The following is a 23,501-nucleotide window of genomic DNA, read 5'->3' on the forward strand; positions in this document are numbered from 1 at the left end:
ATGATAATGAAGTTCCACTTGTTAGAGTTTTTGGGTGACCATCAGCTGCTTTTTTCAGTTCTGTACTGCAGCAAACAGGAATTAGGGCAATAATGAGGAAGATAATTCAGATGTCTGCGATTATAATCAAAACCTAATTCTACTCGTATAGGCAGTTTGCTGCTTCTGATAGCCACAGAAATCTGTCCTACCCTTTCCTGAATGCGTTTAGTGTCAAAAAATTGAGAATGATGATATGATCTGTCACTCAGGCCTGCCAGAACAAGAAACAGAGCACAGGATTATAAGAGTGTGTAAAGCTCTGTGAATAGGGCAGAAAGGTGAAAATGCAGTTGCATTTCAGCCCACTGAAAATTATTTTTCTAGTGTTAATGCACTATGAATCTTAAATAACAAATTCGATAGTTGAATTCTGAAGAGTGCCTTCTTTGGTGACTTTGAAGCAACAATTAACAAGGTGATCTTCCTAAGTATTCTCATAAAATTATTTTTTTCTGAGCTCTTCTTATCCCACTGTTCTGACTGTGGATTTTTCATCTGTACTCTGATATTTTTTTAGATCTAAGGAAATTAAAGCCTTCCGTTGAGCATACCTCAATATGTGTAGGTGAACCCCCTTATAAAGTTTGTGCTCTTGTAATAGATGTGATGTGTCAGGTAGCATATCAGAATAAGACAATTTCACAACCTAACTGTTCTCCCTGGAAACTATTTTGAGATGAAGCTGTTGATAGGTTATTCACAGGTGGCATAACTCGTAGTCACACAACACGTTCTTTCTCAGCGAGAGCCCTGTTTCTGGCAAGAGAAATTGGGATTTGTAGTTGTTGTGTCAGGTCCACGCACAAAAAAAAAGAAAAGAAAAGAAAAAAGACAGCAAACCCAAAAGACGGAAGAAAATTCCAGTGCGTTTTTGCTGATCTGTCATGTTAGATGTCAGCAACCGTGCCTTGAGGACTTAACTCCTTGGTGGTGGAGGTTTCACTGCACCCGTAGGTACAGTGCTGGCCAGTTTGCCCGAGGGATATGAGACCCACGATGCATTTGGGGCAGTGTGGCAGCAGTCCAGCTGAAGTTTTGCACATTAGAGTCAGTAAAGGAGCAACTAAATGTCCCCTGGCACTCAGCTAGCTGCCATGCTCTGCAGCAGCCAGTCAACTGTTTCTGTCTTCCAGGCGGCCCTGACCCAACCTTCCTTCCCTTCTCTGCATGCAGTGATCTCCTCGTGCCCCAAGAGTAGCATTGTGTATCCTCACTCATGCCAGAAATCATCATTGCATGAGTTGTAAAAGCTCATTTGATTGGCAGATAGTGCTTATCTTTCCACGTTAAAAAGAAGAGTACCTAAGTTTATGCTTTGAGGGCCATGCTCTAGGTAAATAAGTAATTTCTTCACATGATTAAAAAGATTGCAAAAGGAGCTGAGTGCACAATCTGAATGTCTGCAGTGGAAACACACTTTTAATTCTGTTTTCTTAAATAGACTTGAAGAAAAACTTCTTAAATCACCCCCTATCCTTTTTCTTTCCCCTCAGAGCATACTCATTTCATGTAAGTGCAGATGGTCAGATGCAGCCAGTTCCTTTCCCTCCTGATGCCCTCATTGGTCCAGGAATCCCTCGCCATGCTCGTCAGATCAACACTCTGAACCATGGGGAAGTTGTGTGTGCAGTTACCATCAGCAACCCCACCAGACATGTGTACACGGGTGGGAAGGGGTGCGTCAAAGTCTGGGACATCAGCCACCCTGGCAACAAGAGCCCTGTCTCTCAGCTGGACTGCTTGGTAAGTGAACAGCAGCATACGACAGTGGAAGAAGATAGCAGGTTGTGTTAAGATTGAGATTATATCGTTCAGGTACAAAAAACAGTGGCTATTTGAGTGCTGTCATTGGTATCAAAGCTTGATATTTCATTTGCAATTTTGTTGTTTCTTTCAGAACTGAGTTTGAAGTATGTTCCTTGTCATACTTGCAGTTTCCCCCCCCAGTGAATCAAAACATCTTTAATATCCTAAAATTGTACTGGTAGGGGGAAAGATCAAAGACAGCAGAGCAAATATTGTTTATAAACTTTGACATTTGTTGGCAATCTTAAGGCTTGATATCCTATCATGCTAAAAATTGCTGTCTCGCAGCGGTATTCTTGGAGAATATTTGAAGATTGTGTCATGTATTTTGTGTCTGTATATGTGTGTGAAGGCATTGCCCTGTCTTAATGTGACAATTAAAAATATCCCTGAGTGTTACTCACAAATTATTTGAACGTGCTAACAAGATGAACCATTGTTAGCAGCTTTTCTCGTGTCATTTACCAGTTCTTGGTAAGATGTTGCTTCTTGTTACAGAGGCAGTAAAATGAGAACTGTGCAGCACTAGTAGACATATAATGAATTGCTACACAAGTTGCTACACAAATGAAGAAAATTGCCCAAATATTTCCCTCTGACATCTCCTAGATGGTGGCAGCAAGTCTCACTGGAACAGAAGTGGGGGGAGTGTGCAGGGAATTTGGTACTCCCCCATGCCGAGAGGTTAATGTGCTGAAGTAAACAGAGTATGAGAACGTAACTTTCTACACAAGCTGTCGAATACAGCTATCTTGAATTATTTTGGGCTGGGTTCAGGTCTTTGCGTTTTGATGCTAATTAAGATTAAATAGCTCTCACTACTGAATTTTGTAGATCAAGTTTAAGTACTTCCCTAATGTCATATAATTTTCTGGCATTAATACACTTTATCATTGTCATAAGTATAAATGGCTCATTAAAACCAGGAGGGAATACAATACTTTTATGGATTTCTGCTCTCATGTTAATGCTGTTTTCCTTTCCTCATGAGTAATCTCTTGATGGCTTCTGTCTCCACAGAACAGAGATAACTACATCCGTTCCTGCAGATTGCTCCCCGACGGCCGCACCCTGATTGTTGGTGGGGAAGCCAGCACGTTATCCATTTGGGACCTGGCAGCTCCAACTCCTCGCATCAAAGCAGAGCTGACATCTTCTGCTCCAGCTTGCTATGCCCTAGCTATCAGCCCTGATTCCAAGGTCTGCTTCTCTTGCTGCAGCGATGGGAACATTGCAGTGTGGGATCTGCATAACCAGACTTTAGTAAGGTAGGTCAACACAACTGGATCATCAGGTTGTGAAGAATTAATTAGACACAGCCTTACTTGCTCTTCTGTATACATATGCTATTTTTTCCATGGTGTTTGCATAGCTGCTTCCAGTATTTCATTGCTAGGCAATAGCCATGGTATACCTTGACAAAAGTCTATATAATTGTTTATAGGTTTTGAGAGTTTAGTAATTCCAGGCCTGTTAAGCAGCCCATTTCCTAAGATCAGTTGGTGTTGATACTGCTGTAGGTTCTTTGAACAGATGGTTTTCTTTGTTTCCATGTGATCCACTGTGCTCACACTCCAATCTCTTTAATCAGTGCTTCAGCAAATATGTCTTGGGTAAAGATGTGTGTAAACTAGTGCATTGCAAACTTAGCATCTTAGGAGTATAGGTTGCTGCTCAACACTAATGTACAGTAAGTTAGGAGCCAGTCGTACAGAGCTTGTCAGTGCACTGCACTCTGTTGTTTTATGTAATATATCAGTATTGCATGTAAAGGCAGGCTTTTACTCTCTGATATTCCCATTTAGACTGGGTTTTTTTTGGTCCAACTTTGTTGGTGACCTGCAGATTCTTCTTAAACTAAGTGAATTTTGACAATCATGCTACATTCCTTTGAGGTGAGTGCGGTATTTTCAGTCGAATAGTGGGTATCACACAGTCAGCAGCAAAGATCCCCAGAGTGTCTGACTCGTAAAGTGTACTTTTTGTGTGTACGGTGCTTGGCTGTCTGGCCTGATTGCTTCATCAGTTCATCACAAAACTAACATGGTTGTGCCAGAGTTTATATTAATCTCAGATTGCTACTGGAATCTGCCTTACCATTGTCTTTAATGGTGATGTGTCAGGGACTGAAAGAAAAAAGAGGTACTTTGTATATGTGCTCAGAACCAGCTCTTTCTAGTGTGAGAATGTGCGTATCTTCTTTCAATATTTTCAGGCAATTTCAGGGCCACACAGATGGAGCGAGCTGTATTGACATTTCTAATGACGGCACCAAACTATGGACGGGAGGCTTGGACAATACAGTCAGATCCTGGGATCTCAGAGAAGGGAGACAGCTACAGCAGCATGACTTCACATCACAGGTTCAATCTCAGAAGCTTTGGCATGTTAAGAAAAGTCTGTTGTGGTTTTCTAGAATGAGGACTTTTTTTTTTTTTTTCTTAAGAAAAAAAGGCAAGTTCAAAGAGAACTCAAAAAATTTTTCACTTAATCTCACACATTTCTTTTTTTTTTCTTTTATCTGTCTGGATTGTGACTATTTGACAGATTAGTACTTCTCCCATGAAATTAGTGGAGAATATTTTTTATAAAAGAATTGCCAAATTAAAGTGTTTCTCTGTTCCTGTTTCTTTAGATTCTTGTTCAAAAATATTTTACAAATATATTTTTAAATGCTATCAGATAAGCTAGGACATTAACCTTTATTGCTTGATTCAGTGCTTTACTATTACATTTTTATTTGAGCTTTGTTTACATGAACAAATTTATCTTGATTACTATAGTAATTGGATTATCATATTTTTAAAACTGTAGTAGACCGAAATGTGTTTTTGCATAGTGTTAACAGCGTAGCAAGAGCTCGTTTTGAATATCTCAACCTCATTCCTTTACTGATTGAAGCATGTGCTGTGCTAATTCCAGATCTTCTCACTGGGCTATTGTCCAACTGGTGAGTGGCTGGCAGTAGGAATGGAGAACAGTAACGTTGAGGTGCTGCATGTTACTAAGCCAGACAAGTATCAGCTACATCTTCATGAGAGCTGTGTGTTGTCACTCAAATTTGCTCACTGTGGTAAGCAAATCTTTCTATGTCAGTGTTTTCCCTCCTGAGAAATTCATTCAAGATTACCTATAAATTAAAGTAGGGATATAGGTAAAAATTAGGTGTTTAAATTTAACATTAAATTTTTTTTTAAAAATTCTATATGACTGCTTTTTTGTGTGAACTGCTTATGTTATGATCAAACATCGTAGTGCAACCAGATGAAAATGCGACTATTCTTTGTGTATGTTTTTTCATTATGAGTGAATGCATTGTTTTTGTGATTAATCTGTTTCTCGGGGTGCATTCCTTGAAAACAAAATGCAGCAATAATATTTAAACAATCTGTTACAGGCAAATGGTTTGTAAGCACTGGAAAAGATAATCTTCTTAATGCCTGGAGAACACCTTATGGAGCCAGTATATTCCAGGTAATAATCTCCTAAAAGCTGTTTTGCACATACATTATAGTGCAGTAGAGCTGCACATCTCAGTGTCTGTCATTAGCTTAAGGAGTTTTTAAATGGAAATTCTTCGCTAATTACTATGTTCCTTTTAGAGTTGGTCTGTAATTAAAGAGAGGTATGTTTTTGTCCTTTGTAAGATTTGAGTAATTTAGCTCTTACAGTAAAGTAGCCCTTTAATCTGAAATTGGTTTTAATACTCTTCTTTCTCACCTTCTTGTGCATATTGCTGTAATACAGTACCCACATGATGTCATTAGGTGAGCATTCACTGAAGGTCCAAAATGTAGCTAAAACAGTGAAAGTCATATTCAACATGTGTATTTTTCTTGGATGAGTTGCTTAAAGTGAGTGGATCAGACAGACAGACTCCTGAGCTGAAGACTGTATCCTTACGGAGGAGCCCCATGGAGTGTAACTGAAGTTGTAACCTTTCTGTAGTCTTTAATCCCTCTGTGCCCAATTTTAATGGGTGCTGTTAAAGAAGATTGAGATTTTTGGCATTATCCTTCTTTTCTTTCACCTACAAGTACCTCTAGACTGGGAATTTTTTTAAGTTAGCTAGTGTTTCAGTTTAAATGGTCAGGTCTTACTTGTACTGAAACCTGCAACGTCTCCACCTGTGGGGACAACATACTTTGCCTCGACATGAGAAAGCTGAGGTCTGAGTTTTCATAGTGGAGGCTGTTCAGCCCTGGAACCACCTCCCACAGAAAGCCCAAATCATCCTGACAGGAATACATCTCCCTTAAAAGTGATATTAAAATCTCAGTGCAGCTTGCTTAATAGAAGGACACTTCCTGTACAGTGCAACAGAGGTTTCTTGGCAAAAACTTAGCATGAAGAGTTTAGCTCTTTCAGTGACAGGCAGAAAAGAAAGTGGACATATGTTATCTAAGGAAAACGTTCACTAGAACAGGAAGTAAAATGTGAGACCACAAACACATCATGTCAGAAAAGCCAGAAAAGCTGAGAGAGACAGAGCTACTGCATCCTGGTGTATCCTGTCTCCTCCTCACCTGCTGTACACTGTTGCACATCATGTTCCACCACAGTATCTTTTCATATTGGCATCCTCCCTGATAATGTAAGTTCTTTTGTGCAAGGCTTTTGCCTTCTGTGTTGGGGAAATAGTAAGAGGACATACAGTTACTTCCGTGGAGTCTCTTTTGTTTCATACCTGTGTGTGGATAGGGCTTTGTAGTGCTTCTCTGTGTGGATTTCTGGTTTACAACAAAAAAGAGAGGGAAGAAGAAGGAGATGGCTTCTCATTTATTTTTATGCAAAAGCTAAATATAAGTAAGTGCTTATTGCTTGTAAAGTGTATGGAAAGGACTGCTTCTTTTTGTTTGGTTGATAGATTGTCTCTAAGTCCATAACATTCACTTCCTTTTCTGCTGCTGTTTTTTATTGTCATAGAGCTTTAGGTGGAACAACTTTGGAGAAATAGTCTTGTAACAAAAGATGCCACTACAGTACTGATATTTAGATGAGCTTTTGGTGTATTCCCTCTCTATAACTCTTCCATAATCTTCAAGCCCTTCTGGATTGAAGGATTGGAAAGACGTAATTTTCTTTTTACTTTTTTTTTTTTCTTTCTTGTAGTCCAAAGAATCCTCATCTGTGCTTAGCTGTGATATCTCTGTGGATGACAAATACATTGTCACTGGCTCTGGAGACAAGAAGGCTACAGTCTACGAAGTTATTTATTAGAGACAAATCTGAATGCAGACAGAACTCCTTCTCCTAGCACTTTGCTGTATATTCTTTTTTTTTTTTTTAATGTTCTTTCTAAACCGAGAACTTAAATGCTCATCACAGTTGTGGAATTTATTTTTACCTTCTTAACTTGCTATTGATTTGTGAGTGCTTATTAAGAACTTGTGATATGAAATTGTTCAGATACCTACTTAGAAGAAGAAGGAATAAGCATACTTAACAGTGAGCTTGACTCTTTAATTATGTATTATAGCTGTAATGTATTTATTTTGTTTAAAGAAGGCTTTCTAACAATGAACTGACTAAATAAAGCTGTCTGGCCCGGCTTTAGTTTGAAAGGTGCATTGTATACTTTGTGTTTTTGCAGGTTAATAAATTGGGGATCCTGGAGAAGGATGTTCAGGAGATAGTTAAAGTTACACTAAATAGACTTGTAGTTTCTATTTAAAAAAAATAAACTTTGTTATATTTTTTAGTCCTGTTCTTGGATGAGACCTCTAAGTGTTATTACAGTATAATTATTTGGTGGGAAGATGCTGTATCTTAACTATTTTAGACAGTCTTGAAAACTTAGGAAATTGCAAACTGTAGCCAGTAATCTACATGCCTGTGATGAATGGCAAATTCAGTTCACATATAAATTAAATTCACTTTAAGTAAGAATGTGCTAATTTATATATTTGCAATGTTAATAATAGCATCTTGTGTACAGATTTGTTCTCAATGCTTTTCTGTTGTTAAACATAAAGCATTTTGGTGTCAAGCTAGGTTTTTTAATATAAACACCTCTCTTTGTTATATTGTAGAGAGTACAATAAGTTGCCTCAAAGAATCACCTTTGTTACTTCTGGAAACTTTTGCAATGTTTCCTTGAAAATGGGGATATGTGTCTTTGGGCAATTTTTCAATTACAAGAGATTATGAAAAATATTTGATATGTTCTTTGCAAACTGCACTGAAATAAGAATGGATGCCTACCAATATACAAACTACAAAAGCAATGACCTCTGAGGTAGGATTTATAAGAGTACTCATTCCGACGTACAAAAAAAGGAATGGATTCTCATTGGGATAAGGACTTGCTTTGTTCGCCAGCAGTTCAATCCAAGTCTTGATTGGATGTCCCTAAAACGGACGCAGACTGAGCCATTGTGCCAGAGACAACGTGTTATCTTTTTATGTTGTTGTTGTTGCTGTTAAACTATGATCTGTGACTTTTTTTTTGAATGCTTTAAAAAAAATCTTTAAGTCTGTGGATCTGCTGATGTACAGTGCCTTTGCTGCTATGGATCAAAATCAAAAGACCCGTGTAGATAAATCTTATTGTATAAGTAGAAAATTACTTAATTTCATACTAGAAATGGATTGATGCTGCAAGTTAAAATGGACTGTTCATTGAAGTTCCAAATGTGGTAGCAAAAAAATGGTGTCTTAAGTGCTTAGTGTTTGATGTCATTAACAGTTTCGTAATACTCTACATTGTAGAAAGATTTTGATACTAAACTGTGTCATTGTACATAGTTCTAATGCATTGTATTGACCACCAGTACTTCTATAATGGTAGATTATTGTTTGTGCATTCATACTTTTAAGCATTAAACATAAGTAACTTCTAAGGTGCATTTTTCTTTTTTTTCCACCTCCCTCATTCTTTTCGCATGTGATAATCTCAGTTACGTGTGTAGAATGCTGTCTGTAAAGGACAGCAGGCAAGAGACAATGTAGAGTTTCACAAAATTTCTCCAAGCTAGCAAAATCAATGAATTTATGGTTTTCCTAAATTATCTGACTACGTTGATTCTGAACACTTGGAGGCATCAGCCACCAAACAGACTTTGGCCGTGTCACCTAGGAGTTTGCCACCTCCTGTATGTGTAGTTTCCGATCTGATACAAAGCTTTACATTGTCCCATACCTTGGAGAGGGTGGAATTGGGGATGATTCCTGCTCCCATGCCTGCTGAAGTACGCAGAGCTCAGCAGGACGTGGGGAGTGGTGTTGCATTGCAGTGGCACACCTGGATTTCCCTATTCTCAGCTAAAACTTGTGTATGCCAGTGGAAAGGCTTTTCTTGACTACAGTTGGTTTTAGATCAAGAATTTAACCCAGTTTCCATTAAGACATGGGTTAAAGTGAACTAAGGGAAATTAATTTATACACTTTTGGAGGCAGGAGCGGGAGGAGTTGTGCTGTTTGTAGCAGGAAGAGTGGACATGGAAAACATCCAAAGGGAGATTAAGTTAAGTCTTTCTCCCTAACCATTTCTGAAAAGCACATCTCCCCTAGAATGATGTAAGTTCTCACTGGTATTGAGGTTCTGTGATACTATATCACAGAATATGCTTCATAAAAGTAAACATTGTACAGATGCTTTCTGTTAATTGTTACTCTTGTCTGAAGAGATATAATTTTACCTGTTATAAACATTATATTGGAGACACCTTTTATTTTGAAAGCTATTCAAGAATTCAAAAGGTTAGAGTGTACTCAATTTGCTAACAAAAAAAAGAGACCACCTACTTAATGTTTGCAGTGGATTATATTCTTTGGTAGTAGTTCAGGCATAAAAGATTGCTTAAAACCCCTAAGATAAAGCCTTACTTTAAAAAGAATATAACATTGCATACTTCTGAATTTGTACCAGAGCTAGTTTTAACAGTGAAGCAATATACTTTTAAAGGAGCTTGCCATGTATCTGTTTAGTAATGTTTGTATTGATCGCTTGTAAACAGTCTAGGAATTAAATACTTTAAGCCAGTATTACTGCAGTTAAATGTAAAATCATCCTGATTTTTTTCCCCTTCAGGGTTCAGTGCAAGTGAGAGATGGTACAGTAGCTACTTTCTGTTTTTCAGTTAAGCGTACATAGGGTCTCCTTCCTTTTTCATTCTTTAGTTTCTCTCGCCACCGCAGAGCACAATTTTGTGCAGAATGTTTTGTTTTGGGTGTTTTTTGTGCCACAAACATATGGCCAGCATACTCCATGTACAAGGTACAACCATGACTTTTTCTGTATTCCTCTTTCCTTCTCAAATACTGCTTAGCGCAATACTACATTAGGAAAGCCATTTCTTTCTAATCTTTGTATCCTTTCTATCTGATCAGTATAGATATGTTTAAGGGGAGCACTTTCCATCCAAATAGTATTTTCTAAAAATATGCAAGTTTAAATTATGTTTCTGGTCCTTGTTCTTAGCCAAAAGTAATTTTTCTTTCCTATTTCTTTTTAAGCTAGTCATTTATGTAAAAGAAGAAAAAATATATATATTCTACTGGCTGTGATTTTCCTGTATGAGGGATTTTTAAGTCTGTACTGGAATAGTTCAAATTGGATTTTGTGTTTCTTTTTACTCTGGGACCTGAAACACAGAAAATTCATTCTTCCTGAAATGTTAATGGATGTTTGAGAGAAACAGAAAGGTAGCTATGCGGTTCTACCTATGTCTGGAGTTTCTTCTATAGAGACACAGATCAGATCCTTTGCACGAATGAGCTGATCTGTGCTCATGACAGCAACGCTCCCATGGCTTACACAACTGAAGATATAGCTCACTGCTATAGGCATGGAGGACCCAACCAATCCATTTGGATTGGGGATTTTTGTTTTGTTTTGTGGGTTTTTTTGTTTGTTTTTTTTTATTATTTTTATTTTTAACTGTTTGGTCATTTGAGCTTCTTCTGTTTTTCTACTAGCATGTTTATTTGTGATCATCCCTACTGAAATCCTGATGTGACTAGCTTCTACTCAAGGATTTGTGCTCTGAAGGAATGAAAAGAAAAAAAAAATTGTTAAATAAAATATGCTTAAGTTTTTGTATGTGCCAGAGTCAGGAAATTCAAAGCAGTAGCTTGGGCTGCAACTGTTTCTCATTTGCATTGAATATACTACATCTTTGTGACACCAAATTAGCACTGAATACAGCAATACAAAATACACTTTAGAACATTGAGTATAGCTACTGAGAAAAATGTTGCATTGAATTTTTCAGAGCAAATGCACTCTAAAGAGCTCAGACAAGTAACTGCTGTTACGTGAGGTATGTGGGAACAGTGCTTGCATTCGGCACTGAAGACCTTTTCTGATATTAACATTTTGTAGTGACCACAGTGGTATGGAAGAGGGCTGGGCAGCATGGGCTTGATGTGCAGCCAGCCAGTTCTGCCATAGACTTAGGTGAGAATCCCCTTCCCAGGCATAGCAGGAGATGAATCCTGGAATAGCGTGCTATAGAAGATCATCTCTGACAAGCTCTTAAATAATGCACCTGCTGCGTCTGCTTTTGAACCAAGAGTTACTGAACATAACCCTTGAGATTTCTCGTTTCTTCCGGTATTTGGAGTACACCGTTTCCACCTCAGAGCAAGAAATTTTTATGTCAAAACCAATAAATGTTCTTACTCTTATCAAATGATTTTCTGTCCTGGTTACAAGGAAACAGTATTATAGTGTCTTTTTTTATTATTAAAAATGGTGTAGTCTGACATTTACAACATGTCCGTAAACCTGCTGTCAAGTTCAAAGAAGCTCTTCTGCTCACATGGTTACGTTCTAAAGTGTTGTTGCAGAAATTAATTTTTTTCTTGTTTTGGGGGGGAAAAACCTATGATATTGTACACATAGTACACACATTAAGGGAAGGACTGTCTAGTAGTTACTTCTACATCTATGGTTTGAACTTAGCCGATTACCCCAGAATGCTAAAATGCATCTGAAGGGTAAAATCAGTAAGTACAAATATTTAAGGATTTTTTTTAAAAATCTGCTGTTCTACAGTAATTATATTGACCCAAACTGTCTTTTAATGTCATATCAAGGTAAGCATCTGTGTTACACCTTCTTTTCATATTCAAATAAAAGAAGGGGTGGAGGAATTTAAAGTTAATCTTTACCTTTCAATCAAGTCTGTTCTTAAAAAAATATCCCAACGCTAGTGCTTGGAGGAGTAATTGTCTTGGTTTTATTGTCATGATTCTTGAAGAATTTTATAACAAATGTGCTGTGGCACAACCCACAGTAAAGCTGTAAATGGAGACAGGTGATACAGCTGCTATTAAAAGCCAAGTTTTAAACAGAGCTATTGACATTAAAAAAAACATCAGCATGACTTGATGGTCAAAGGTGTTACCTCATTTCCTGAGCAAAAGCAGAAAGAATTTTTGGCAGTACATTTCGGTGCATTTGGATATCTGTCCAGTATGGCTTAGGGAAGATTTGAGGGGTTTGAACAATTCTGTCTTTATTTTTTTTACCGTATTTTAGGATGTATTTGATGCAAGAAGTGGTGCACCAGGATGAGTCAAGCCCCAGGACCGCAGGCAGATAGTGCCATGTGGAACAAGCTGCTCCACTTCCGATTCCAGGCTCCACTCTGTGCCGCCTGGTGTGTAGTGAAATGATTTGCATGAACCCCGTGTTCACCCCCATGTTTTCACATTCTTCTGCATCAAGGCATTATCTAAAGGCTAGATAGCTGTCATTTAGAAAAATTTGTCACAGCTGTATTGAAATATGTCCCTAATTGGAATAAGAATTCCCCAGTTTTCTGTTGGGGAAAGAACAAGGAGGACCTCTGGAGAATCAAGCATTTCAGCCCCTCAAGCACTGTAAATGTGCACATGAGGCAGTTGTACTGCTGCATTATGAACTGTCAGTCTTCTGGACTGGGGAGAGAAAAAAATCCTAAAATACATGGTATAAAGATAGTAGTCTTACCTGTGTTAAGGTATTGGATATGTAGTCCAATTTACATGCATTTTAGAATAAACAAACATGAATCCTCTTGTGATATTAATGACGTCATGGCTAGCCATCTTACAAAAAATAGTGACACTGAAAGAATTAGGATAGTTACCAGACTTTCTCGTCTCCAACACATGAAGCAATATTAGACAAAAAAAAACTCTGCTCATTTTACAGTATAATCTCAAAAGTATTTTCAATAAAAATCTTTTTTTCCAAACATTAATGTCATCCTCCCATTTACCTATGCACACATCTTTGCCTGATTAAAAAAAATCCCCACCCCCATTGCAAATTAGCTTATTTCATTCAGACTTTTAAGAAACAATCAAAATAGCTTATCTACGTCATATGAATTTTAAGGGGTTCTTTGGAATTTTGTGTGACTGCTGCTATTTTCTCACTCCTTCCTCCCTTCCTGAGCATTGGCTGGTGTTCAGCGTTGGTGTTCACTGGTGTCCAGTGCTCAAGAGATGCTGTTGCTTGTGGCGTGGTCTTGATCTTGGGAGTTGCTCAGTGAATGGGAGTGGAAAGCATTCAAAGGATTCGGCTGGCTGGAACAACTGCTGGGACAGCTGTTACAGACTCATTTATGCCTCTGTCTTTCTCTGAGCAGTCTTAAATAAAGAGATGCTGTAGGACCAGTCTTCTGTCTAGCTGACCCTTCTGCTTCACCAAGTTTCACAGGTGCTCATCAGTTGGAGATGACGGAGGAGGAGAAGGAGCTGGAAGTCCTATCTGGGCTTAGCAAGCCAGCAGGAGACAGACATGAAAAAGACAAATGTGATCTAGGATGTGTCAGGAGAGACATTTGCAGCAGAGATAGGGAAGTATTGCTGCCATTATAAAAGGCACCAGTGAGACCTCACCTGGAACAGTGAGTACAAACCTGGTCACCTGTGTTCAGAAAACCTAATTGAAAAACGGGACTGATAGGAAGAAGGGCCTACCAGGCAGACTGGAAAATCAAGGGGATGGAGAACTTGACATGTAGGAAAAGCCTACGTCCTTTTAATGTAGCAAAATGGCAGACTGAGAGATCTAAAAATGCTTCGAATGTCTATTCATCAAGGGTGAAAAGGTATTGCAACTGAAAGATAATGGTAGCACACAAAGCAAATGAGGAAAACAGTGTAGTCTGGATTTAGAGGCTCCCACTGAAACAAGGAGGACCTAGAGCGGGTTTCAAATCCAGAAACTACCGAGAAAAAAGCAGGCCGCTTTTAAGATGAAGCATGATAGAGGTGCGTGCGATAGCAGGACATTGTCATCCATAGGCCATAGGTCTCTTCCAGTCCTTCCTAGGTGCTTGACCTGCATGTATAAAGGATGTGTAATGGTAATGAATGAATGATTTTTTTTTATTTATTTATTTTTTTAAAAAGAAGTTTGCTGTGAGGGAGGGAGAGGAGGAAGGTGGGCGAAGAAAGTAGGAGAGAAGGGCTGTCAAACATCACTCATTTGGAGTGTTTCTCTGCAGCTGAAAAATGAGCACTTCTCCCTGGGTCTATTTATTATGACACTGCTTAACTAAAAACAATAGTTAAAAAGAAAACTACATATTATTCAAGCTCTAATGCAGCATGTTCCAGTCTACTTAAACTCACTGGGTTTGTACTCCATCAGCCCAGACAGGTGATCTAGTTTCTTTTCTAAGTCAAAGTATTTCAATTTTTTTTTGAGCTTGGAGATCTGGCAGATGCTTCTCCTCCACATCTGTCACTGGTCGTGTCCCTAGTAGCACTCGAGTTCAGTGCAGTATCCTAGCCTGCAGCTACGCAGACTGATAGCTGTAAGCTGCTCTGAATAACAGCAAGGTAAGAGAGGGAAGGTGATTCTGGCTGCACAGGAGGGAGACAAGATGATTACAGCTCGGTGTAGTCAGTTGAACTGACTGCTACTGTGCGCTGCTGGAGGGATGTGGCTTGAGGATGAGGATTGCCAAGGGTCCCTTCACTTATCGTGTCAGGAAGAGTAGGAGAAAATGTTATTAAAAGCAAAATTGTTCCATGTGAAACACAGGCAGCCTTCTCGCACCAGGCTAAATTTTACCAGCCTTGTTTTCTAGATCAGGCATTTATTTTCTTAATGCCTAGCAAAAGGAAAATTTCTGATCCTGCCCCAAGTATTTGTATACTTCGGACTGAGCAAGTCTGCAGCTGAAAGAATGTGAACATGCATGTACAGGCTTGATGGATCATGGTGAGAGTTGTTTCATATCAACTAACTTCTTTTCTTTCTTTCCTTTTTCCATTTTATTTTTTTTTCCTTTTCAAAAATAGTTGTTTTCTGAAGCTGAACATCAGTCCACTAGAGAACTTATTGTCGTCCATCCTGGGCAGCTTTTCAAAGAACTTGCTTAATGTACCAATGTGCAATGGTAACAACACAAGAAAATTATGAACTGAGTTTTGTTTGGCCTCACACCAGTTTTAGGTATGGAAAAAAACCCAACCAAACAAACAAACAAAAAACAGTCTGATGAGATTGAAATTAAGCACCTGGAATGGTAGCCAACTTGAGTGTAGCAGGTCAGTAGGGGAACACCCTGAAGAAATGAAACAAATGGATGGCTGAATTTTTTTATGCAGAAAATAGTCATGAGGCTGACTATACCTACCATATTAAAAAAAAACCAAACCAACAACAACAAATCAAAATATAAGAACAACACTCTGTTTTCCTACACCTTTAATGTACATAATAGAAGACAGACACCTGTGCTTGATGGCTTCTTTGTAACTTTTCATCACTCTGTTGCAATGGCTTATGAGAGGAGACTGCTGAATACTTTTCTGGGGACATAAAAGAATAATGTGACTACTGCTAGCTATGTGGTAACACTTACTCCTGACATCATTTATAGCAGCATTCTCTTAGGGAATCACCTAAAATAACTAGTGACATTTATATAGCACCTTCATCCAGTGCACTTGACAAACCACAGGCACAGTCCAGGGAAAAATATTTATTGCTGAACTCCAGCCATTGCCGTACTGGTGGGCAGCAGCTACTTAGCAGAGGAAGCATATGCACTAAAGGATAAGTAACTCCATATTCTTTTGAAAATACAAGATAGCTGGTTCTTATTGTTAGCAGAGATGTGTTCCATGATGCACTTGTTCATGTGAGCAGGTTTTGATAATCCCTTGCGCTTGTCATCTGTTTCCCAGCCCAGTTATTCACGCTGTGGCACTAAGGTTTCTTGAGAAGGAAGGACATGAAATGATTGTGAAGCATTTAGGTTTCTCTTGTTATCTCTTTCTGAAATATTGATCCACCTTGGTGCCACTGAAACATTTGAAACTAAAGGAGCATACCACATGCCGTCGGTCCTTTCTGCCTGGCAGTCCTAGCTGTCTGTGTATGGAGGGGCTCTGACTTCAGGGGCGTGCTGTATAGTCTGGTGATCTCTTGCTGCATCTCACCTCCTGCTCTATGACTTCCAGCCCCAAGGGCATTCCCCATGCCTGTGGTAATGGCAGGAGAGGCAAGGAAGTCTGTCTTTGTCCTAAAGTGTCTAAAACAGCTGTGGCCTGGATTGGTTGTAAAATGGGAGCATTTTGAGTCCTTACAAGGGCTTTTCTCTAGACCATCACCGCCTCACCTGAGATACAGGCTTTCTCTGAGCTACAGTCTCAATGGGTCTTTGAGGAAAGAAATTTTGTCTTTTCTATCACTTCCTGATAATCTTTTTCTATTTACAAAATAAGAAGTTTCATGTATTCCCTTCAGCTTCTTGGGACAGCTGTCTATTTTGTGCAACCAAAGCCTCTCAGCAGCTTGGCATTCCTGGGTTTGCTGTACTTGCAGCTCAACAAAAGGTAGAAATATTTTCCTTTTTTTTTGAATAGCAGAGTGTGAGACAGTTAGTTCCTTTAAGAATATTACTGAATTTGTTCAAAAGGTATGGGGTTGGATTTAAAGGAAAATATTTAATTTTTCTGCCTATTACCCCACATGCCTCTGTAGCCTTAGCCCAGTGTTGGTCTGCAGCAACACATTTTTCAGGGAAAAAAAAAGAGTTCATGTTCCAGATTAACCGTTCGAGCTACTCAGCTGCAGTGTGTATACTACTATATGCTATATAGTAGCCCAACAGGATGAAGGATTGTCCTTCTGCTATTGGTCATTTGTTTCATTTTTCAACCTTTCCTTAACAAAGGAAAGGTTTTATGTCCAAAGGCAACAAAGGGGGGACTAGGGGGCAAGACTTAGCAGCAGCAGCAGCTGAGGGTTTTAGGTTTGTTCAGCTAAGAGAAGAGAAGAGTAAGAGGTGACCATTGCTCTTTACAACTTTCTTATGAGGGGCAGCAGAGTAGGAGGTGCTGATCTCTCTCTTTCTGTTGTCCAATGATAGGACCTAAGGAAATGACTTAAAGCTCATCAGGGGAAGTTCAGATTGGATATTAGGAAAAAGTTCTTCACCGAGAGAGTAATCAAGCACAGGAACAAGCTCCACAGGGAAGTGGTCATGGCCCCAAGCCTGTGAGCATTGAAGTTGTTTTTGGACAACACTCTTAGATATATACAACTTTTAGGTTGTCCTTTGTGGAGTCAGGAGTTGGACTTGATGATCCTCATGGGTCCCTTCTGACTTGGGATGTTCTATGATTCACTGATTCTAAATTACAACCAGTTAAATACCTAAAAAAAAAAAATAAAGCCCCCAAACAAACTAAAAGTAACTTTAAAAAAGCGCTGTTTTTCCTTAATGGAAAACCTCAGATAGTTGATACTAATTCACTTTTAAAATAAAAATTTATGTTTTAGACAAGTTTTCATCTGGAAGGTTTCTGATGACTCACAGCTCAGTTTCTGCTGAAATGACGAGCTCCCTTCCTGTATGAGGGCACCCTGAGTGTGACCCCCGGTGAGACAGGCAATTCATGTTCAGTGGTCTGCTCTGCTGAACTCAGAGCAAGAGCTTGTGCTCTGGCTATTGACAGCACTGCAGGCTATTGATTCTAACCATCAGATAGACATCTATGTGGCTGTTATCTTTTTCTTATCTTGTTTCCTAGGTTGCAGCCTCTTTGGATGTGAGGATTGCCTTCTCTTCTGTGTGTACTGTGCCTGGGCCTCTCTGAAATCTAAACAAAGTTGTGTCCTGGTTGCTGGTTCTAGAGATCTAGACCGAACTGTGGGCCTAAAGGTCCCTCTGAACTACTTGCCAATTTTTACTCTGTTTTACAGTTGATTGTTACAATAAACTTCCACATCAATTGGTTATGGTGGGTCTGGGACTGGTATTTTGCTTTCTTGGTGGTTAGGAGACATAATGTCAACTCCTACATTCCTATTCTGGCCAAGCTAGAATATCTTAAAAGTGTGTTTGATGTTGCTTTCTATTACATTACATATGCCTAAAACTGTGAATTCAGTGAAGTATGGGATAGTAGATTCTGATGTAAATCATGTTTCTTTTTTTCTGCAATGGCTGTAATGGATCAATTATTCCACTGTGGCTCCTAATCAGATATTCTGATAATGTCCTTCATTGAAACCTATGGAAATTTTCCCATGAAGCTACTTTAGCTTAGCTTTTGTCCCTTATTAAAATATGATTGATAAATATGCTTCTTTATGAGACACTGTTATCTATGGATTAGAAGTGGGAAGTGTAACTATTATCTTTTACTTAGATAATAGTTTATAAACTATGTAGCATTATTTCTGTGAAATATTACATAGAGTGCAAAACCAAATTTTTAACATATCTGCTTCAGGAAATCTGAGATTGAAAGACAGGGTAGTGCGAAAACCTGACACATCTATAGCCATTCCAGAATCCAGAACGCTTGCACCTTGTATCTCGTTGTGCAGAATCATGTGTAAAATGAGGTACCTCCCTGGGGGATATCATCACGTCTGTCAGTTGGTGTTTGCTGCTTACTGTGATGTTACTTGTGGAGGTACTAGTCTCTTAGGAGGACTTAATGTAACAGGGAGGCTTGTAGTCTTTTCCCAGGCAGACCAGAAACTTAAAATATTAAACTTACTCTGAGTCTTTAAACATCCTTCTAATAAATAGATTATCACAATTGCAGTCTCCTTTCTCCTTTTCTGAATCCAGATGGTGAACTTTGGATGGGTGAATTTTGACGAAAGACTGCATTGTAGTTGAAAGCCTTCTCCAGACATTGTTATGTAAATAGAGGGCATAGGGCAATTTTGTAACTGTGTCTCTTTTCTTTCTTTCCAGTCCATCCTTGCTCATCGGTTATGAAAACAGGTGGTGGTAGTTATGAAAGTTTGGTTGTTGTGTGATATTTGAAGTCCTGTATTTTTTCTTTTCCATGAACTAAGGTAAATGTGGCATTTTATGTAAAGGGAGATGATTGAAGGTACTTGATGAGCACTAGGAGTTGGAAGATGCCTCCATTAATTTACACTGGTATCTTTGCTTGCATTTCTATTCCAAGGCTGGCTTTATATGAAACTGGTAAAAATATATTTGCTTTTATTACAATCATTGTTTATGTAAGGATTTGAGACAAAAATACTGTCAGCAGGGTAAACTTTGTGTAAAAGTTAAAGGAAATTGTGAGGTTTGTTAGGAACAGTTTTTCAAGATCCCCTGCTACTAAAGTGTTTTTAACAGCCTTTCAGTAACCATAGGAAAAATCTATGATTGTTTACATAAAAGCGTTTCAAGCTCTTCCTCTGTTATAAATTATGTGTGGTGAGTAGATACACTAATGTTTGCAGTAAATCTCTTTATCATGGTAAGATAAAAGGAATATTTATAATTTCCTTAAAGTGTATTTAGTTTTCAGTAGATAAAAGATTATGAAGTTACTCTTCTAAAGAGAACTATATTTCTTGAAGTTGTTAAACCACTATCACCTGTATAAAAATGGTTAACCTATTTAAGTGTTTCACCTAGCCAATAGTCCTTTGAATTGCATGCAGATAAGCTACAAATGAATGACACGTATAAACCAAATATTTTATCTTGAACACAAAAAAAAAAAATGCTATCACTTTCCTTTGGAGACACTGTCTATAGTGTACAGTGTCCATTGTTTGTTACATTTTTCTGATAGCTTATTCACAGCTGAATTCTTTTTTTAAATAACTGGAACATCACAAGCTCATATGAGACATTATATATTCAAGAAGTTAAGGTGAAACATTATTTTCTGTACCAGCATCTGTAAATCTTGATGGGCATAGGTTTGAGCTGGTGCAGAATAGTCTATGGGTGGCCTAGGCGTTAGCTTGAACATGTGTCTGATAGTCAAGGATGTGATGATCCTTTGTTGTGAGAAGTAAGAAAATCTTGAAAACATTGTCTTCTCTTTCTAAAGATGCAATCAGTTTTAACCTGCCTCCCTCTTTGCTGAAGGCAGCCTTATTTTTGCAACTACTGCTGGAAATTTTCTCCTGGAAAGGAATGTTTTGTCCCACTTTGCTCTGCCTTGTTTTCCACAGGACAGCCGTTTTACTGAATAAAAGCCCCTCATGAGTGCGGGCAGCTTCCTGCTAAACAGGATGGTAAGTGTAACTGTGAAGATCCTACCAAACCACAGGTAAGACCTCTGTGCAGCCTGTCGGAGCCCTGACACTGCGTTGTCATTTATCCCAAGCGGAGCAGTTACGCTGCTGGATAGCAAAACAGAGTTGAAATTCGTTGTTGCTGTTTTCCGTTGCTGTGTGTTAAGATCAGTGCTGTCCAAGTGACTGGTGGTGTACTTGCCTCTGCTTGGCCCTCCCGCACGTTACAGCTTTCAAATAATCTGTTATTTGATGCTGAAGTAATTGACACTATAACTGTTCTCTACAAAATTCTTTTGAAATGAAAAATGAGCTAGATCTCTCAAGTTGGGTTCTTTTACATAATACATAAAAGGTGGCTATGTATAATAATACAGTAGATGTGTTCACTCATTATGTTATAATTCATTTCATGTCCTATTGTGATGTGCCACTCTGTTTAATATCTGTAACTTGCTCAACTGAAGCACAAAAGTAGCAGAGCTGTAATACAACCAGTCAGAGTGATAAAGGATGATATATTTTTCTTAAAGGGATAGTCCTCTGATTTTCATCATTACCTTTTACTCCCATGTGTTTTTGCTTACGGAGAAAGCCTCAGGTCTAGAGCCAAGACTAGAGTATACAGTCAGGCTTTGTAGTTACGCTTTTAAACAACTTTGCTCATATTGCTCTGCAACCACTACCTGGGGTAAGAAAATGCGTTTGAAAAGTACCTTCTTTGAATTCTAATATGAACTGTAAAAAAAAAAACCAAAACCCCACAGCCCAGAAAACTGAGTCTGAGCTTCGGTTTATTTTCTTTAGAAACATGTCAAATGTGAAGTACAGCACAGGTGGGGAAAATGACAATAAACCCTCCTTTTTCTCTTATAAACAATATGTTGATGAAAGGAGTGCTCAAACATACAATCTGTATGTTATGTGAATATGTATCTGGAAATTCAAACATACAAATGTTGACATAATACCTGTACACAAAAAGGTAGGTCTTCACTCTCCAGAGAATAGGTGAATATCTAATTGCAATTATCAGCGAGGATAGATTCATGATGTTAAAAATAGTTGTTATTGTAACTGGACCAGTTGTAAGGCTATCAGCAATCTTCAAGACAGTTCAATCTGTGTAATTGCTTGCTGTGAAAGACTTGAAAAAGAGAACACAAAAGGACACTCACAGGTAAAGAAGGAGCTCTTTGTTTAAGTCAAATAAGACTGGAATAGGATTATTCTGTTTATCTGCTCTTCTCTTTCTCATGTCCAGAGAAAACTGTCAGATGAATGTGGTTTTGAAGCTTCTTTTCTTTCTTAAACATTCATTTTTAAAAATAAATACTGGAGACAAATCTAAGTGGGTGAAGGCCTCATTTGGTTAGTTTCCCCTGCAATATTGTAAACAGTCATTTTTTAATAGGCTATTTTAATACATTTTTTTTTGTGGTGATGGAAGTAGAGGAAGAAAAAGAACATTTTTCTCTAACAGATTTCACAGATGCATTATTTTCTTCAGCAGAAAGAGAATGGATAAATGCCACTTATCTGATCTTGTTCCCTGAGAATTCCTGCCAAAGGTCTTAAAGAGAGTAGTTTGAGGTTTTTCTCAGCATTCAGACATCTACTTATTGATTATGAGATGGTGTTTTGTTGCATGCACTCACCAATAAACTTAACCTGAAATGCTTTTAGGTCAAATCAAGTCATTCACAGAAACAGCAGAAGATCAAGAGCTAACCCATGCAAAACCACACTTGTGGTATAAGTGGCTGGAGCCTAAGAGAATTGAATTTGGCTGCAACTACGCTTATTAACAAAAGTGTATTTCATAAAATTTCTTGTCCTTTTCTTGTGTTGGAACAGCAGGGACCTAGTGATTGCTAGTGATGTGTGATTAGATGAGCTTGAGTGGTCGTGAAGGAGCGCTGAGCAATTTTCTCAAAATATGGAGATGTGCTTTACAAGTCACACTGAAATCCTGGTAACTTGTCTTCTCAAAATAAGAAGAGTTGTGAGTATATAAGACTCTCACCAGATGCTACCAAGTACTGGGTCATGTGTTGCAGCAGTAATCTGCCCACTGAAAGAGCAATAAACAAGTTATTTTCTGTCTCAAATTGCTCTTAACCACCCAGGAAAGAGTATCTTTTCCGCAGCTCAACCTACTACCACCTCACACTTTTTTCTGCATTTAAAAAAAAAAAAAAGAAAAAAAAAAAGAACTCTATTCCTTACTAATCTACTGTGGCTGTTAAAATAACTCCATGTTTTGATTTTCAGCCAATATTGCTGGCTGAGAGAGACTGCTAGGTGAAGTGCAATGTGAGAGCAGGAAGAGGCATTGCACCAAGAAGATGGACTGGGTGAGTGGATACCTGGCCCTGGTGCCATTTGCTGCCACTTTCAAGGAGACCTTGAATTGCAGGAAGGCAGTGGAGAAGGAGGATCATCTTGCAGCACTTTCAGAGCTTCAAAAGCTAGTGCTGACAGGTGTGCAAAATTTAGAGCAATGTATTACAGCATCTCATCCCTAATTTACAGCTGAAGCATGTTTCCAAGAATGCGCTGACTGTTGCAGAAACCACCAGTACAACGCTGAGAAAGCTCCTCTCAGCGAAAGCACCACATTAGAGAATAGCTCCCGCTGTGGGCTTAAAATCAGTGCTGGCTGCTTTCCAAGGGGCAAATGTTTTTGGCAGCTCAGGAAAAGGATCCACAAAAGAAAGTCTGTTACCACAAGAAAGAGTAACACTTGCCCCTGGAAATATATCCTGGTTTGTGGAAAACCAATTAAATACAGTCACTGAATCCTTTTAGTGTTTTGGTTTATTTTATTTGCATGGATTACATTAACGACATTTTAAAGTGTAAAAACTTTATTTTTGCTAGATGAAATAATGAGATTCTTCGGACTTACTGTAGGTCATGCTCTACTTTATGCTATTCATGTTGGGTAAAAATATTTACAATATTTTGTGAAATAAAGAAAAATATTTACAATATTTTGTGAAATAAAGAAAACAGTCCTTTACCTGAGCTTAGAGTCTTACTCATGTTATAACTAGTGTTAATCACTAATAAGACACAAGAAGTATTACTAACTATAAGATTTCGTTAGAATCATAGAATCATAGAATGGTTAGGGTTGGAAGGGACCTTCTAGGGTCATCTAGTTGAACCCCCCTGCAAGAAG

At 38.4% G+C, this 23,501-nt stretch overlaps 1 protein-coding gene across 6 annotated transcripts in view; it reads left to right on the top strand.

Annotated features, from left to right (window-relative positions):
• Nucleotides 1-8,690, top strand: part of LOC104479118 (TLE family member 4, transcriptional corepressor) — a 101,194-nt gene extending 92,504 nt beyond the window's left edge. For all 6 annotated transcript variants that reach the window (XM_086769966.1, XM_086769969.1, XM_086769967.1 and 3 more), the window contains 6 exons: nucleotides 1,536-1,785; nucleotides 2,869-3,116; nucleotides 4,064-4,211; nucleotides 4,771-4,921; nucleotides 5,246-5,322; nucleotides 6,961-8,690. In XM_086769966.1, the coding sequence (XP_086626092.1) occupies nucleotides 1,536-1,785; nucleotides 2,869-3,116; nucleotides 4,064-4,211; nucleotides 4,771-4,921; nucleotides 5,246-5,322; nucleotides 6,961-7,068 (982 nt within the window). In that variant the 3' untranslated portion in view covers nucleotides 7,069-8,690. The remainder of the gene's footprint in view (nucleotides 1-1,535; nucleotides 1,786-2,868; nucleotides 3,117-4,063; nucleotides 4,212-4,770; nucleotides 4,922-5,245; nucleotides 5,323-6,960) is intronic.
• Nucleotides 8,691-23,501: the final 14,811 nt, after the last annotated feature.

The sequence above is a fragment of the Chlamydotis macqueenii genome, chromosome Z (genome assembly GCF_036417535.1).
Source record: "Chlamydotis macqueenii isolate bChlMac1 chromosome Z, bChlMac1.mat, whole genome shotgun sequence".
NCBI lineage: Eukaryota > Metazoa > Chordata > Aves > Otidiformes > Otididae > Chlamydotis > Chlamydotis macqueenii.